Consider the following 14,883-nt stretch of genomic DNA (forward strand, 5'->3'; position numbering starts at 1 on the left):
TGTGCTCCAAAAAAAGGATTGTTTTGACAAAGGATATTATTTTTCAATCAGCTTTTCTGTATTTCTGTTTGGATAAGTGCTGTTCTGCTTACAAGTGCTCTCTAAGGTTACAGTGAATACTGTGTTCATGCTGCTTTTTATCTTGTGTTGTTATGAGCTTATTTGCTATGAGCTTCATTGCACTTGAAGGGTTCAGTGCTCTTTTGTGGTGAATCGGCTGATTCCTACGAGTTGTATTTATAAAGGCCAAAATTTCAGCCATGCTTCGAGCCTGTGCGCAGAACTCACGTCATCAAACTCTAAGATACATCCTCCTGAGCCCTGCAAGGCTTTCCTAACAAATGCTTGAGTTGTCCAGAGCCAGCTTCCTGCATGCAGTCAGGCTGGTGCTCATTGAGGTGTCCAAAACCTGCTGTGCTCATCCAACAGTGGTGCTCCTACCCCGAGCTTGTTGTTTGAACTTGCTCTGCAGAAACCTGCCTGCTTTTGCTCTGCAGATGTCCTATGATAGACCAAAACACCAACTAAGTGAACAGAGAGAAGAGCCTGCTGCTAGATGGCAAGAATAAAAGAGTATAAATGCAAATAGATGAGTTCTAGGCAATAAGTGCCACACTTGAACTGCTGGATAATTTTAGGGGGAAAAAAGGGTGATGATAATAAAACTAAAAGGCAACCTGATAAACTGCATGAAACATCTTGCAGCTGCAATATCTGATTTTGCAACATTGTGGTGTGTGGTGAATGCAAAGTAGCAGCCACACATGCTTTTTGAAGGCTTCAAAAAGCACTGCTGGTGTGTTGGTGCCCACAAGACAGCTAACCTTGCTAATTGTTATGTTTTGTCTTGTTCTCTGTCTTAGCATTCACATTCTCTCTCTTTTTTTTTTCTCTCCATTCTGTTCCTATTTTGTCAACAGCCAGCTACCAAAACTGGGGTAAGTCATCAGCTTTGCTTTTTTATTTTTGCCTAGCAGCTCTGTTGGGCTCTGTCAGATGTGTCACGAGCCCCAGCATTTCAGTTTGTGTGGTTCCCAGCTGAATGATGAATGATCCCAGAAGCCCTGGCAGGAAAAGTCATTCACTTCCCAAACTGAACCCCGCTCAAGCAACAGTTAAAGCTTTTCTCATCTTCAAAAATCCCAAATGCTACAAGCCCTGAGTGCTTTCAAATCAAATGCATCATCCTAGTGCTTGTCACTGCCTTCAGTAGCCCCTCTCCTACACACATTCCTCCTTCCTATGCTCCTAAGTACACTGGTGATTTCTTTCTCATGAAGATGGCACAAAATATAAACCTACAAAGCCAAACAGTAGGGAGCAGCAGAATTTTCGAGGCTTTTTAAGCACTCATAATTGATTGATGGACTCTCTGTTCTGCCATTCACACTGTGCTGCCCCTGGGGTGAGGCCAAATAAATCACTTTGCTACAGAGGCTTCACTCTGGAAGTGAATGCATGGCTGGGCTAGAGCTGACAGCTGAGTCTGTGGCATGTAGGTTTCTCAATAGTATTTCAACCTTGATTTCTAGGGAACCTTGGAGGATCAAATCATTCAAGCAAACCCAGCCCTCGAAGCTTTTGGAAATGCCAAAACCCTGAGAAATGACAATTCCTCACGTTTTGTAAGTCTGCAGCATAATCTAGTGATAACTTATTCAACAATGGCCAGTTAGTAACATCTATGTCATAATACCTTCATAAATTGCTTTTTGCCCACTAAAACTATTTTCCACAGAGGGGAAAAATAACATAGTAGGATCTAACAAAAACCTGAAGAGAAAGAAAGAAAGATGAATAATTGTTTAAACTGTTTAAATTGTTCAAAATGAACAGAACACAAAGCCCAGTTTTAGGAAACCCTTTGAGCAGCAGTGGTAGTTCTTCCTTAGAACTGCCTCTGCATTATTTTCCTACCCCTTTTTCCACTAGTCTGTCTTTCCCCCTTCCCATAGTAGCTGTACTTTGCCACTGAGTGCCAGAATACACCACAGTCCCTGCTCCCTCCCACATCCTCCCCTGTGCAGACTGCCTGCAGCAGTTCTCCTGCCCTGGAGTCATTAGGTTTACCTTTTTGGCTCAGTCCCTGCTTGTTCCTCTGTGCTGCCATTGCCTTGGGGCTCTCCTCCTCTTCATGAGGTTTGAGGGAGAGCAATCCTCTTGGGAGCTCTGCCTCTGACACATCAGGGCTTGGCATGAGGATGACAAGCCTGAGTTTGGAGCTCATGCTTCCCTAACAAATTCTGTTAAAAATTGAACTGGAAGGGGTGCAAGAGGACCAGAGGTTGCAATCATCTGCAAAGCTACACAGTTGTGTAAGGAGTTTGTCAGCTGGAATGGAAATTAATTGATTTTAAAAGTTTGTGTGTTTTAATATGAGAGACTAAATGAAAACTACTAATTTTTTATGAATTGGGAGAGCTGGATATGTAAATTTAATGGGCAAGGCTGTGTAAAATCACAGCACTCTTCTGGCATAAATAGGCACATGTAAGTTAGGACAGCAAATGTGGAGAAGCCAAAAAAGGAGCCTCTGTGTCTTAGCCCAGGCTTAATGCTCTGAGTCCTGCATTACAGTAAACCTGCATCATGCAACTGGAATCCATGTGCTTTGCCATGTCTTAGCCTGGCAGATAAGTACACTGTTATCCTTTCTCCACAAGCAGATTACATAGCTCTATGCACAGATTTAGGCTTGGAAGACAGTAATATCATTGTTTGATATTTTTTGTTGAAAATATGCCTATGCAAAGCCAAGGGGTTTGCATAAATTGATTCTTTGGGCCAAATGATTGCCTTCAAGCTGTATTCTTTGTTTCCCTCTGTGTATACTATATGCACTAATTAGAATATTCTTCTCTGTGAATTAGGGTAAATTTATCCGAATCCACTTTGGAACGACAGGCAAACTGTCATCTGCTGATATTGAGATTTGTAAGCAGAAAACTCTCTCTTTTTAAAAAAATATAATTGCTCATCTGAAAGCTGTGAGACCCTTTCTCACTGAATTTTCTTTTGTGTGACTAGATTTATTGGAGAAATCCCGAGTGATTTTCCAGCAACCTGGTGAAAGAGACTATCACATCTTCTACCAAATCCTGTCAGGAAAGAAACCAGAGTTACTAGGTAAGCATTATGTGGATCCACAGCTTTTAGGAGCCTAAAAGTGAATAGACAGTGGATAAGGGGTTAGGAGGCAAACCCATGTGCAGAAAGACCCTTATACTTCCACTTGAAACTGAACTTCCACTGTCAAACACAATCTTTTAGAGATGTTGTTCCAGTGGCAGCAGCACAGACCATTTTTTTCTCATATTACAGATTAATCTAATAGGAGTAAGTCTCAGGCAGGACTTTTAAAAACATAGCATTACAAAGGCAAAAAGTGTCACACTGAATTTGTGTAATCCAAGGTCTCAAAACATCTGGAAAATACTATGCCTCCAAAGCATTTGTGGTGATAAAACTTTAATTATCCAGATTTTCACATATGAGAAGATTTCCTTATAGGTCCACAAAGAAAAGCTAGTTTTCCCTTTCTGCCCCAAGTGACAAAACTGACACCCCAGCGTGCTGTGTAGCAGGAGAGAATATTCAAAGCTGCCTGCTGCTGATTATGTGGTGATTACCCCTTTCAAGCCTCCCCTGGCTCAGTGTGGTCCCACAGACCCGCTGGAGGGGGGCAGAGAGGGGCCAAGATGTTTGGAAACAAAACCTTCACTAGTTATTTAAACGACGTGCTTTGCTGACTTCAATCTGTGCTCTGAAGGAACACATTCTGCAAAATATCTTGGAGAGTCACTTTATTGCTCTTCTAAACTCCCACTAAGCCATAGCAATCATAATCTCTTTTGAAGTCTTATTATCTTGACAGTGCGTGGTCAAGTCCCTAACACTCTAATCTTTACGTGGCCTAATTAATGGCAATTACAGGAAAGATTTCAAGGAAGCTTTGCACTGAGATTCCTGTGAGAATCCCTGTGCTGGGAAAATGCTCTGTTTCTCATAAACTCTCTGTGTGCTCCACAACAGCTCATGCCTTTCTGGCCAGCAGGAACATGTCTGCAGGCTCTTGAAGAGGCTGAAACCAACAGGGGCTTCTGTTTTGTAGACAAAAAAAAAGCATGTGCTTGTATATAAACACATCTGTATCTAAATATGGATAAGTATAAATATCCATAATAAGTATGGATGAGCATAACTATAGATAAATAATATATATCAGGGTGACTACATAGCAAAGTAAGACAGTGTTATATAGAATAATATTTCATATAAACACATATTGATAGCCATTTATTTACATACATACATACATATTTAGATATGCAGGGATGTGTGTCTGCACGTAAAAGATGGAAATCTAGACCAAACCTCGGTCTGGTGAATGTGGGTGAAACTTCCAGGACTCTGGCTGTACTTTTAGAGCCAGCTAGCTTTGTAGAATATAACTCTGCATTTTTTGGTTTTGATATGAAGGAATGACAATGGAGCAAGCCATATTCTGACTACTGTTTGTCAAAAGCCAAACTGTCTTCTGCAAAGAGTGCTGGAAGTCACTACTCTCTGAGTCTGTCATAAAAAAGGGGAGCCATGCCCAAATTCTCTGTCTTGGATCATACCAAAATCTTTTTCTCCTCTCTATTTAGATGGGATTTTTATCCCTAAAAGCATGTGAGGCAGGGCTATACAGGAAATTATGAACTCAATGGAAGTGTATGCATAGTAGATGTTAATATGGAGTATTTCCATATTGTTTTTATTCACACTTTCTCTACATCTTCAGACTAACATAGTAGATAAGAGAGCTGGTTTCTGCCCTTCAGTCATTAAAATAAAAACAACAAAACAACTCAGCAGCGCAGAGACAAATGTAGGTTCCAGTTGATTTTTCCATCTCCATTTTTGAGGATAGCCTGAAAGGATGGCAGTTTTGACCTTGGCAGTTCTTTTACAGACATGCTACTGATCTCTACCAACCCATATGACTACCACTTCTGCTCACAAGGAGTAGTTACAGTGGACAACTTGGATGATGGAGAAGAATTGTTGGCAACAGATGTAAGTCTGTATGGATTTGACTTTGGATTTCCTAGATCAGGGGAGGAAGACTGCTGGGAGAAACCTTACTTCTGTTCCTGAAACTATGGGACTAAAGCAAAAGCAGGATTGGGTCTTAACTGCATTCAGACTGTGAAGCACAGGGCTTGGTAAACTGTTAGATTTTGAATCTGGCCTTGCTTCATGAAATGTACACCTTGTATAATATTTTATATATAAAATGCTAGACGAAAAGAGCTCTCCCCTGGCTCCCCTGCCACTGCTGGGTCTCCAGGGTGTTCCAGTGGCTGCTTTGGATGATAGCACCCTTGTTAGTACAGCAATATCTGCCATGCAAAGGTAGATTGTGGGGCTGCAAACACCACTGCTTTTGAGCAGGGAAGGGACAACACACCTGTGTTTGCTTTTCACAGCAAGCCATGGACATCTTGGGATTTGTGCCTGATGAGAAGGCTGGCTCCTACAAGCTCACAGGTGCCATCATGCACTTTGGGAATATGAAATTCAAGCAAAGACCCCGAGAAGAGCAGGCAGAGGCTGATGGCACTGAAAGTAAGAATAACAACTAAAATTACTTCTCAGCTTCAAAAGTCTGGCACTGTGCTGAGGAAGCAGCAGCCTGTTTGCTTTGTTCTTGCACACTATAGGTCCTGATCAGCCAAGAGTATTTTATTTGTAGCAGGCTTATTCAGTGGTGGATAACCCTACCCAGCAGGAGATGAACAGACACAGCCAAACAGAATCAAGTTCCATTTTTTATACAATTTGCAAAAAAATGGTTGTGAAATCCTGTTGCCTTAACTTCCATGATTTTAAGTCCTGATTCTTTATTTACTATTGCACCTGAAACTGTCTGTAAACAGTGTGGATATATGTTCTTTTCCCTAAACCTGAAGAGTTTTTAAAGTGAGATTCTTGCAGCAACTGGGGTATAAAGTAGTCAGATGACTTACCACAAGGGAGAGTACAGGCATACCTAACACAAATCAACGAAGACATCAAGGTCTTTATCCAATTTGTCTTTTGAACTGAATGTACTTAATATAATTTTTAGCTGGGCATGTTTCCATGCAGAAGTTTAAAGCCTATTGAAACCTTGTTTCTCCTGACCAGGTGCTGACAAAGCTGCCTACCTGATGGGAATCAACTCCTCTGATTTGATTAAGGGTTTGCTGCACCCCAGAGTGAAAGTTGGCAATGAGTATGTGACCAAAGGTCAAAGTGTTGAACAGGTAAGGAGACACTTTCAGGATACTTGGATATGTATCCTGCAAGCCTTAAGGGTTTGCCTGTAACATCTCAGAGAGACAGACAGCTGCTAGAAATATTAACATGAGCCTCTAGTACCTGTTCTCATTGTATATCCCCAAACCTGGGGAAATACATGGTGAAATTGAGGGAAACTTGGCAAGAGACTGACAAAGGAATATTGGCCAGCACTACTTTTGATAGAATTGTTTTTCTGATATGTTAGTAGCAGCCACTCCAGGAAACCAGGAGCAGTAAAACCACATGGGGATTGAGAGCTAATTCTGGATGAGAATAGTTACCTAGAAGATTTGAGCCATGGATTATTTATTCACTCATCACTCATTCATTATTCATGTAATTTTAATCTCTGTGTGACCTCACTCAGCTAAAGCCAATATCCATTTAAAATTATCTCCTAATTTAAGGGAAAAAGAGTCCTTGGGTTGCTATGCTGCAGCTGTAGCAATATTGTAGAAGATGCTGCAGCATTTTGGTTACAATAAAAGTTGCTGTTTGAAAGTGGCCTATGGTACAGGCTCAGAAACTAGAAAACTGCTACAGAGAGGTGTAACCTCATGATGAAGATATGCACTGGCTAAAGAAGAGATTTTAGACAGAGTTTTCCTATTGCCTGCTCATGCTATAGAATCCCTCAAAAATTAGAGGCAAATGTCAATTAACAATTTGAGCATAAACCTCCACTCCACTCTGGCAGTAGCTCTGGACATCATAGCTGGCATCTGGCCTGTGAGTTTCTGCTGCCTTACTTCACAGAATTATAATGGATTAAAACACTTGCAACTTGCTGTCCAGCTGTTTCTCAAGATGTACTTTGTGAGTACTTCACATACATGTTAGTAGATATCCATATATTTAACAGTGATTTGAAGGAAATTCAGCAGAGATAGCAGGAGAAACTGTGTCTTGTATTAACTATGCCTTGGCGATTATATAAACCATTGGGAAATTTCATTTAAACTGTAAACAGACATTGAAATAGTCTACTGCACCAAAATCTTTGTGTTCCACAGTGAATTGTTTTTCACACTGCAGTATTCTAAAATTTTATTATTTTTATTTATTTTATTTATATTATTTTTTTATGTATTTTAGGTTCTGTATGCTGTTGGGGCCTTATCTAAGGCAGTGTATGATCGAATGTTCAAATGGCTGGTGGTCCGTATCAACAAGACCTTGGACACTAAGCTGCCAAGGCAGTTCTTCATTGGAGTCCTGGATATTGCTGGGTTTGAAATTTTTGATGTGAGTATTAATATGTGAGGACTGGGTGGAAGGTCATAAAACCTAGTTCTTGGTTGGGTGTTTCTTTTTCAAAATGAACAGAAGACAAAGTGCTGAGAAAACCATAAGGCAAATAATGTGCAAGATTTTACATGGATTTTTTTCCCCATGAATAGATACAAAAACCACTTGGCTGGATATGACAATAGTTCTTGGGAACAACATCTCATATGCTTTGGGCTGTAAACAGTTTCCTTCTTTCTGTTCCACCAAGCTGACTGCAGTGCAAATGCTTCTTTTTTATCCCTTTCTGCAGTTTAACAGCTTTGAGCAGCTGTGCATCAATTACACTAATGAGAAACTGCAACAGTTTTTCAATCATCACATGTTTGTCCTGGAGCAAGAAGAGTATAAGAAGGAAGGCATTGACTGGGTATTCATTGACTTTGGCATGGACCTGCAGGCCTGCATTGATCTAATTGAGAAGGTATGTACATGCCAAGGACTATTCACTGAAATGGTTTTATTTGTGATGCTCCCTTGGATGTGTACTCATGGGCCAGGACTCTATCCCAGAGCAGGATAAGCAGCAGGACAAGTTTCTTGCCTTTCTATCTGCAATACAGAATCAAAGGAAAATCAATATTTGTGGCCACTCAGCTTTACCTTTGGAATTCTGCCTTACAGAGCCAACAAGCTGTAATTGGTAATTTGTATGGCTGTATCATCTTCCCTGGTTTGCACTTTTTGTGTGTCCCTGCTGCTCCTCCATTTAGTCTGTACCACCTATGTTTCATTGTCAGTTTTTCAGGGCAAATGCAATGTTTCAGTGTTGTGCCCTGTATGTCTCTCCCAGGAGGCTTTTCTTTCTCTCATTACATGCTGATGTGCAAAGTCCTTTGTGCTCCTTCTATCCTGAAAAGGAAAGAAACCTCTCACCACTTCCCCAGCATGGGATATGCTTTTCCTTTTCCCTTCTTTGAGAGTATAATATGGTCCTGGTGGGGACAGTTGTCCCCTGCTGTATCTCTTTGTATCTCTCTTTCTGCTGTGTTTTATGGCACAGCATCTAACCCTGCTGATCTGTGAGGAAACATTAAATTTTGCATCTTGCATTAGCAGGAAATTCATAACACCTGAAGTAGAAAGTCTTATTATTAAGTGGTCTTCTATTTGATCCCTTTCTTGTCCCAGGGCAGGATCTCTGTGTGATATCCTAATATCACACAGTGCATTATTACTGTGTGATATCTGTGTGATCCTAATCCCTCAAAACCAATCTGCCCAGGGCTCTGAGGTTTGTTGATCTCTTCCTGAGATGTGAATGATAAAATGCTAGTTGGTCCAGCTGCCCTGAAAGAGAAATCAAACTCTTTCTGGAAGTCATCATAAAGCCTCCTAAGGCAGAAGTGACATACTGAATAGCCAAAGGTCACACACTGAATAGTCAATGGGGTGGTTACTATTTTAGCAGAATATTCAAAGACTTCCTCCTCAGGTCGAGAAGAAATTTTGCAAGCTTAAAATTCCATCAGATAAAACTTCCAGGCTGCATAGCCACTGAGGGCAGGTAGCCTAAACATTTCACAACACAGATGCTCTTAAATCCACAGCCCCTGGGAATCCTGTCTATCCTTGAAGAGGAGTGCATGTTCCCAAAAGCTACAGATATGACTTTCAAATCCAAACTCTACGACAACCATCTTGGCAAGTCACCCAACCTACAGAAGCCCAGGCCTGATAAGAAAAGGAAATATGAAGCTCACTTTGAACTCCTTCACTATGCTGGTGCAGTAAGTTCCTCTGCTGGCAGGTAGACTTTGCATCAGAGATCTTCCAGGTGGGGCTTGGCTGTAGCACACAACAGGGAGGGGATGAAGAGGGGGAGAAAGGAAAGGTGAGCAGTAAAAACAAATACCTACTCCTTCTGCACAAGTGTTGCAGCAGAGATGCCACCAGACTCCAGGACATCTGCTCCTTAGATGCACAAATAGAATGAAATAAACTGAGGAGGGCTAATAGTACTTTTGCTGTAATAAATAAATGCTTTGCATTTATCACTTTTCCTCCAATCTGAGTGAGACTAGTAATTAAAGAGCAGCAGCATCTAACTTTTCACCTTGGTTTCCTGGAAAAGTGAACTAATTTCTTCTTTAACTCAAGGGATGGTTAAAAGAAAAAATCACTTTTTACTCATTTTAGGACAAGCGTGTCAAAATAGCAAAAGGAAGTGTGGTTAGCTCTGATGTGGTAGTTCAGTTTTCAGGTTCATTGGTGTTGAGGTGAGTGAGAACATAATCCAGTACTGTGATACCTGAGCCAAAACATGAACTTTGAAGTTCTATTTTCAGACTAGACAGGCAGAAAGAATTTGAGAGAGTCACAGGAATTTTTAATCCAACTACAACTGATAAGAAGCCTCAGCATAGCAGAGCAGGAATTTACCTGATGTTGTTAATTTTAAATTATAATTGAACATTAAGCTAATTTTGTAATTATTAAAAGAAATTATGCTGATCTTGGTACTTATCTGTAGTTGTTAATGCATTCAGCAAAGAAAATTAGAATTTCTAGTCCCTCGTGCACTGATAATGGAACATATTTTTGCACTACACAGAGCTGTGGCGAAGTCCTGGAGTTAGTTTGTAATCATTAAGATTCTATTAGAAAACCTTAATTATTCCAGTGTAGCATGCTATTTTGATGTTAAATTATTACTTGTGTGATTTATACTTCAGCACTTTTTAAAAGGGTTTCTGGAACACCAATGGCTATCTCCACAGATAACCTCACAGAATCCATGACAAGATGTAGGGACCAGATAGTTTGGAAGGGGTGTGTAGGATTCCCACTCTGATTATTAGGAAGAGAGGTTTGGGAATTAGGAAGCAGAGAACTGGAGGGGAAATGATGAAAACCAGGGCAGCTGGTACTGCTCTGAGTACAGGTCATTGGCTCCAAGGTCATTGGCTCCAAGCGGAACTGCAAAGAATTCCTGGCTGCTCTGGAGGGCAACATTTGCAACATCTGCTTTGTTTTCATTGCCTTGCTGTAGGTTCCCTACAACATCATTGGGTGGCTGGAGAAGAACAAGGACCCACTTAATGAAACTGTGGTAGGCATTTTCCAGAAATCATCCAACAAACTCCTGGCAAGCTTGTTTGAAAGCTACATTGGTGCTGACAGTGGTAAGCAGAACCAGCTCACATGGCCTTTCCTTGGGTTTTGGGATGTGTGCTTGGGAATGAATTTCAGAAACGAAGCAATTCTCTCCCCTGCAATTGCCTCACTGCTAGATTGAGGCGGTGACTAATTATTCAGATGTGCACAGCAGCTGTAGGAGTTAGCCAGTTATGGGAAGAAGACCATTAACTCAGCTGGGTTGAATGTACAGCACCTCTGAGCAACTGTGGCAAGGAAAGCTGTGCTGTGAACAGCCCAGTGGAAGCCTGAGCATGCAAGGGTTCACATATGCAGCCAAGTGTTGCACAAAAGATTGTCTACATAAATGCCAACTAAAAAAGAACAGCTCTCATTTCTCCTGCTGTAGTTCTCCTTGCTAGTCCCCCTGAAATAAAGAAGAAATACCAAGTTTAAGAGAGAATTTTGGAATATTTTATTGGATTAGTGGCAAGTACACACTGAAGGTACTGGAACACCATCCCACACTGGCCACAGCAGAAGGCTTTGCCAATGTTTTCCTTTTTGCTTGCTGCTTTTTTTTTTTTTTTTTTTAATTTGACAATGTACATTGTACCAATGTACAACATAATAATGTCTATCTGAGGACATATTTAAACTCTATCCCATTCTCTGTCTCTATTCTCATAACTCTTTGTTATGAGAAGGGAAGTAGCAAACATTCAGAATATTGTTCTTTCAAGTACAATTGGTTTTTAAAGTAAATAACTGGTATTCCTTACAAAGATGTAGCTCTTATGTCCTAAAGTTGCAATGACTTACAGCCTGTTTATTAGAAACCTCATTTCAAGAGATGCTCTTGTCATGAGCCACATGACACCTTCCTAGGAAGCAGCAGGCTGAAGACTTCGAAATGTGAATGAGAGGAAGCTGAATGTAAATAACAAACATCCTGCCACAAGCAAATCCTTGCAAGTTACTCACTGCCTATTTGCCTGTGGATATTCCTGTCTGTCCAAATACTACCTTGCTCTTCTTTGGTGACAAGAGAAAGGAACAGGCTGTCCAGATTAGCCTTTTCCAGTCTCAGCAGTGTCACCTTCTGAAGGGGGAATGGCTGTGGATAATTGCATCAAGCACATGCACTCTTCACTTCTCCTTTTATGTTGACAGGTGACACGATGACAGATCTCTTGGGAATGATCTAATGGCCTATTGCTTGGAAAGCTGCAGCAACTGCTGTACATTTTTGGGTCATTTCAGGAACCTGTGAAATTTTGTAAAGGTCCTGTCAGAAACTAGCATTCCTTGAGAGGACCTGAGTGATTTTGACTCCAAAGTTTTAGGCAAAATTCAGAGGATGCAAAGTTACTACATCTAAAATTACAAATACTTATTTCCCTCTATTCTAGACAAATCTTACTTGCACAAGTTCAGTGTCTGCATAGCAGAGAACCAGTTTCTATACAGTACAATGTGCAGTACAAATTTTCTGTAAGCATTATTTTTCCTAAAGTTTTTCTTTTTCTACATCATCTAACCCTATGGACATTTTAACAAACTACAAATTACTTTTGTTAAAAGTTATTTTTCTGCCATATTCATATTTATGGGCTTTTCTGCATAAGAAGCGATGCAGTATAGATCTGAAATGCAAATGCAATCCAGAAAGTTTTCAGTGGTCTTTGACAACATTCCTAACTATGGACAGAGAGCTGAAAATGTGTGATTGTCAGAATGTCTTGTATAAAACTGAGCAATCAGTGCCTTTTAGTCAAATAGAGCAGCACTATTAAAATGGTCTGTTTTCCACACTCTGCCTGCACCCCTTACTGAGATACAGATTGGTTTATGCTTCTTTTTCTCTCCTTAGGTGACCAGGGTGGAGAAAAGAAACGCAAGAAAGGTGCTTCTTTCCAAACAGTGTCCTCATTGCACAAGGTTTGTTGCCTCTCCACACCTGGAGCTTTGAGGGAAGGCAATGTGTTGCAAGAGAATGTTAAGGATTGTAATGGACAAGAAAAATATTGAAATCCAACACTGAAATTTGATTTGTGGACAGGGTTATTAACCTTAGCTAAGGAAATACACTGCTATTAAAACTGCATGCCGGGGGCTGCTCCATTTCATCATCTTGCAGTCAGGAAATTGTTCTCTTTTACTGTGTTTGAGAAAATATCACAAAATGGTGCCAACAACCTGTATCTCTTACTTTGTTGCTTACATGCTTGTCTTTGGAACAGGAACTGATTACAAGTAATTTGCTAGTCCTATCTGATTACTGCTTTAGATCCTAGGGTTAGAGCAGTCATGGAAAACAAAAGTTGTTGAATGAAGTGGCACAAAGCTCCTTGTTTCCTCAGTTATTTCCTTTTTCTGGGACTGGCATGTGCTCCTGGTGGAAGCTGTCACTAGGATTGTGCCTGAGGAAAAACTGAGCTATTTACCTTTTTTTTCTTACCATTACTCTCATTTCTATGGGTAGCAATGAGGAAGGTGTAATGTAGGTAAACCTCAGGTTGGGAAGGATGCAGTTACCCACTAGTCATGTCATTTCTCATCTCCCCATGAAGGGAAATCACAGGAAATGGAGACCTGTATCTTACCAGCTGAAGGAGCATTCAGACAATAATTAATAAGCCACACATAGAAGCTCACTTTCCAGCACACAAGCAGCTGCTAGTATCCATCTCAGGCTGCTTGTGTTCCTGGCTAGTGTATGAGAAATCTGCAGGTTACACAGTTGTGCTGATGGCATTGCATTCCACCTCCCATAGTCTCCATTTCCTACTTACTGGACAAAACACTTTCCTCAGAGCCTGGTGATCACTGAATGGCTGGCTTCTTCTGAGCTAGCTTGCTATCTGCCTGGGATAAAGACCAATAAAGGGAAATGTTTGGCCATTAGACAAAAACCCAGCCTTTATGAGGAGCAGGTGGGAAAGGTGAGATCTCCCCACGGAGTGGGGAAGTGACTAGGCAAAGATGCAGTTGGTTTTACAGAAATGATGCTGAGTCTTGCTTGCTGTTCATTTGGGGATTTGAGTTTCTGGGGTTGTAATTAAACACATATCTTTGCTAATGCTGATGTGGAATACTATCATAATGTTAAATCATACTTTGGTTTATTTGAACATATTTCTCTGTAATAATTTTGGTAAGCTTATAGTTTTGCTGGAGAACTTTTTAGAAAAATGAGCTTCCTAAATTAGCAACCAGCAAACCAAAGAAATGATTGGAATTGCACTAAACTGCTCAAGCTAATCATATTTTTAATATGTTTGTTCTAGGAAAATTTAAATAAGCTGATGACTAACCTAAAATCTACAGCCCCTCACTTTGTACGATGCATTATCCCCAATGAATCAAAAACTCCAGGTATGAAAAAGACAATAATCTTAAAATGTTAGAATATTTAACACTGTCATTCTATTACTTACTTCTGACTCACCAGATTGTATTTAAATACTGCCTCTGCTTTTTACCTTATCCAATCATGTTGCTCTCTCAGGAGATGTCATCTCACATTTTCTGGTTTCCTTGGGGAAATGAAGGTGAAACTCCTTTTAACTTAGCCTTGTTTCCCCCCTGCAGGAGAAATGGATGCATTCCTGGTCTTGCACCAGCTCCGCTGTAATGGTGTCCTGGAAGGCATCCGTATCTGCAGGAAGGGTTTCCCCAACAGGGTGCTTTATGCTGACTTCAAACAAAGGTAATGCACAGATGTGATTGTCTTCTGCTCCATTTATCTTCCATTCAGTTTGCCCGATGTGGAAGGCAGAATTCTGCTCTTCCTTGTTTCTATGTAGATATAAAGCAGGTGGTTTACCCTGGGCATTTTGGTTTGGTTTTGTATTTTTTTTTTTTTTTTAAGTCTTTGGGGGAAGAGGGAGAAAAAACTAAAGCAGAATCTAAGCTTATTTTATGGATTTTTAATTTGTTATTACCAGGTACCGCATCCTGAATCCAGGAGCAATTCCAGAGGATAAGTTTGTGGACAGCAGAAAAGCTGCTGAAAAACTGATGGCATCTTTAGATGTTGACCATACTCAATATCGTTTTGGACACACCAAGGTAACTATCATTGCTTATGTAAAGAGAAAAGTGATAGATCTAGTATTTAATTTGCAGAATAGGACACTGCAATTTCTGGTGGTGGTGTTTAATGGAGATTTAATAATACAAGAA

At 40.5% G+C, this 14,883-nt stretch overlaps 2 protein-coding genes across 3 annotated transcripts in view; one reads left to right on the forward strand and one right to left on the reverse strand.

Moving 5' to 3' along the window:
- Positions 1 to 14,883, reverse strand: part of HHLA2 (HHLA2 member of B7 family) — a gene marked incomplete at its 3' end in the record, with an annotated part of 497,990 nt that overhangs the window by 447,564 nt on the left and 35,543 nt on the right. The gene's annotated exons all lie outside the window — the stretch shown is intronic.
- MYH15 (myosin heavy chain 15) overlaps positions 1 to 14,883 on the forward strand; it is a 47,985-nt gene that overhangs the window by 9,973 nt on the left and 23,129 nt on the right. For both annotated transcript variants that reach the window (XM_079318372.1, XM_079318373.1), the window contains exons 8-22: positions 921 to 938; positions 1,533 to 1,625; positions 2,871 to 2,934; positions 3,028 to 3,126; positions 4,958 to 5,061; positions 5,475 to 5,613; positions 6,175 to 6,293; positions 7,426 to 7,575; positions 7,871 to 8,041; positions 9,168 to 9,347; positions 10,610 to 10,742; positions 12,569 to 12,636; positions 13,986 to 14,073; positions 14,290 to 14,407; positions 14,646 to 14,769. In XM_079318372.1, coding sequence (XP_079174498.1) covers positions 921 to 938; positions 1,533 to 1,625; positions 2,871 to 2,934; positions 3,028 to 3,126; positions 4,958 to 5,061; positions 5,475 to 5,613; positions 6,175 to 6,293; positions 7,426 to 7,575; positions 7,871 to 8,041; positions 9,168 to 9,347; positions 10,610 to 10,742; positions 12,569 to 12,636; positions 13,986 to 14,073; positions 14,290 to 14,407; positions 14,646 to 14,769 — 1,668 coding nt within the window. The remainder of the gene's footprint in view (positions 1 to 920; positions 939 to 1,532; positions 1,626 to 2,870; positions 2,935 to 3,027; positions 3,127 to 4,957; positions 5,062 to 5,474; positions 5,614 to 6,174; positions 6,294 to 7,425; positions 7,576 to 7,870; positions 8,042 to 9,167; positions 9,348 to 10,609; positions 10,743 to 12,568; positions 12,637 to 13,985; positions 14,074 to 14,289; positions 14,408 to 14,645; positions 14,770 to 14,883) is intronic.

Source organism: Erithacus rubecula (genome assembly GCF_903797595.1).
Source record: "Erithacus rubecula genome assembly, chromosome: 1".
Taxonomy (NCBI): domain Eukaryota; kingdom Metazoa; phylum Chordata; class Aves; order Passeriformes; family Muscicapidae; genus Erithacus; species Erithacus rubecula.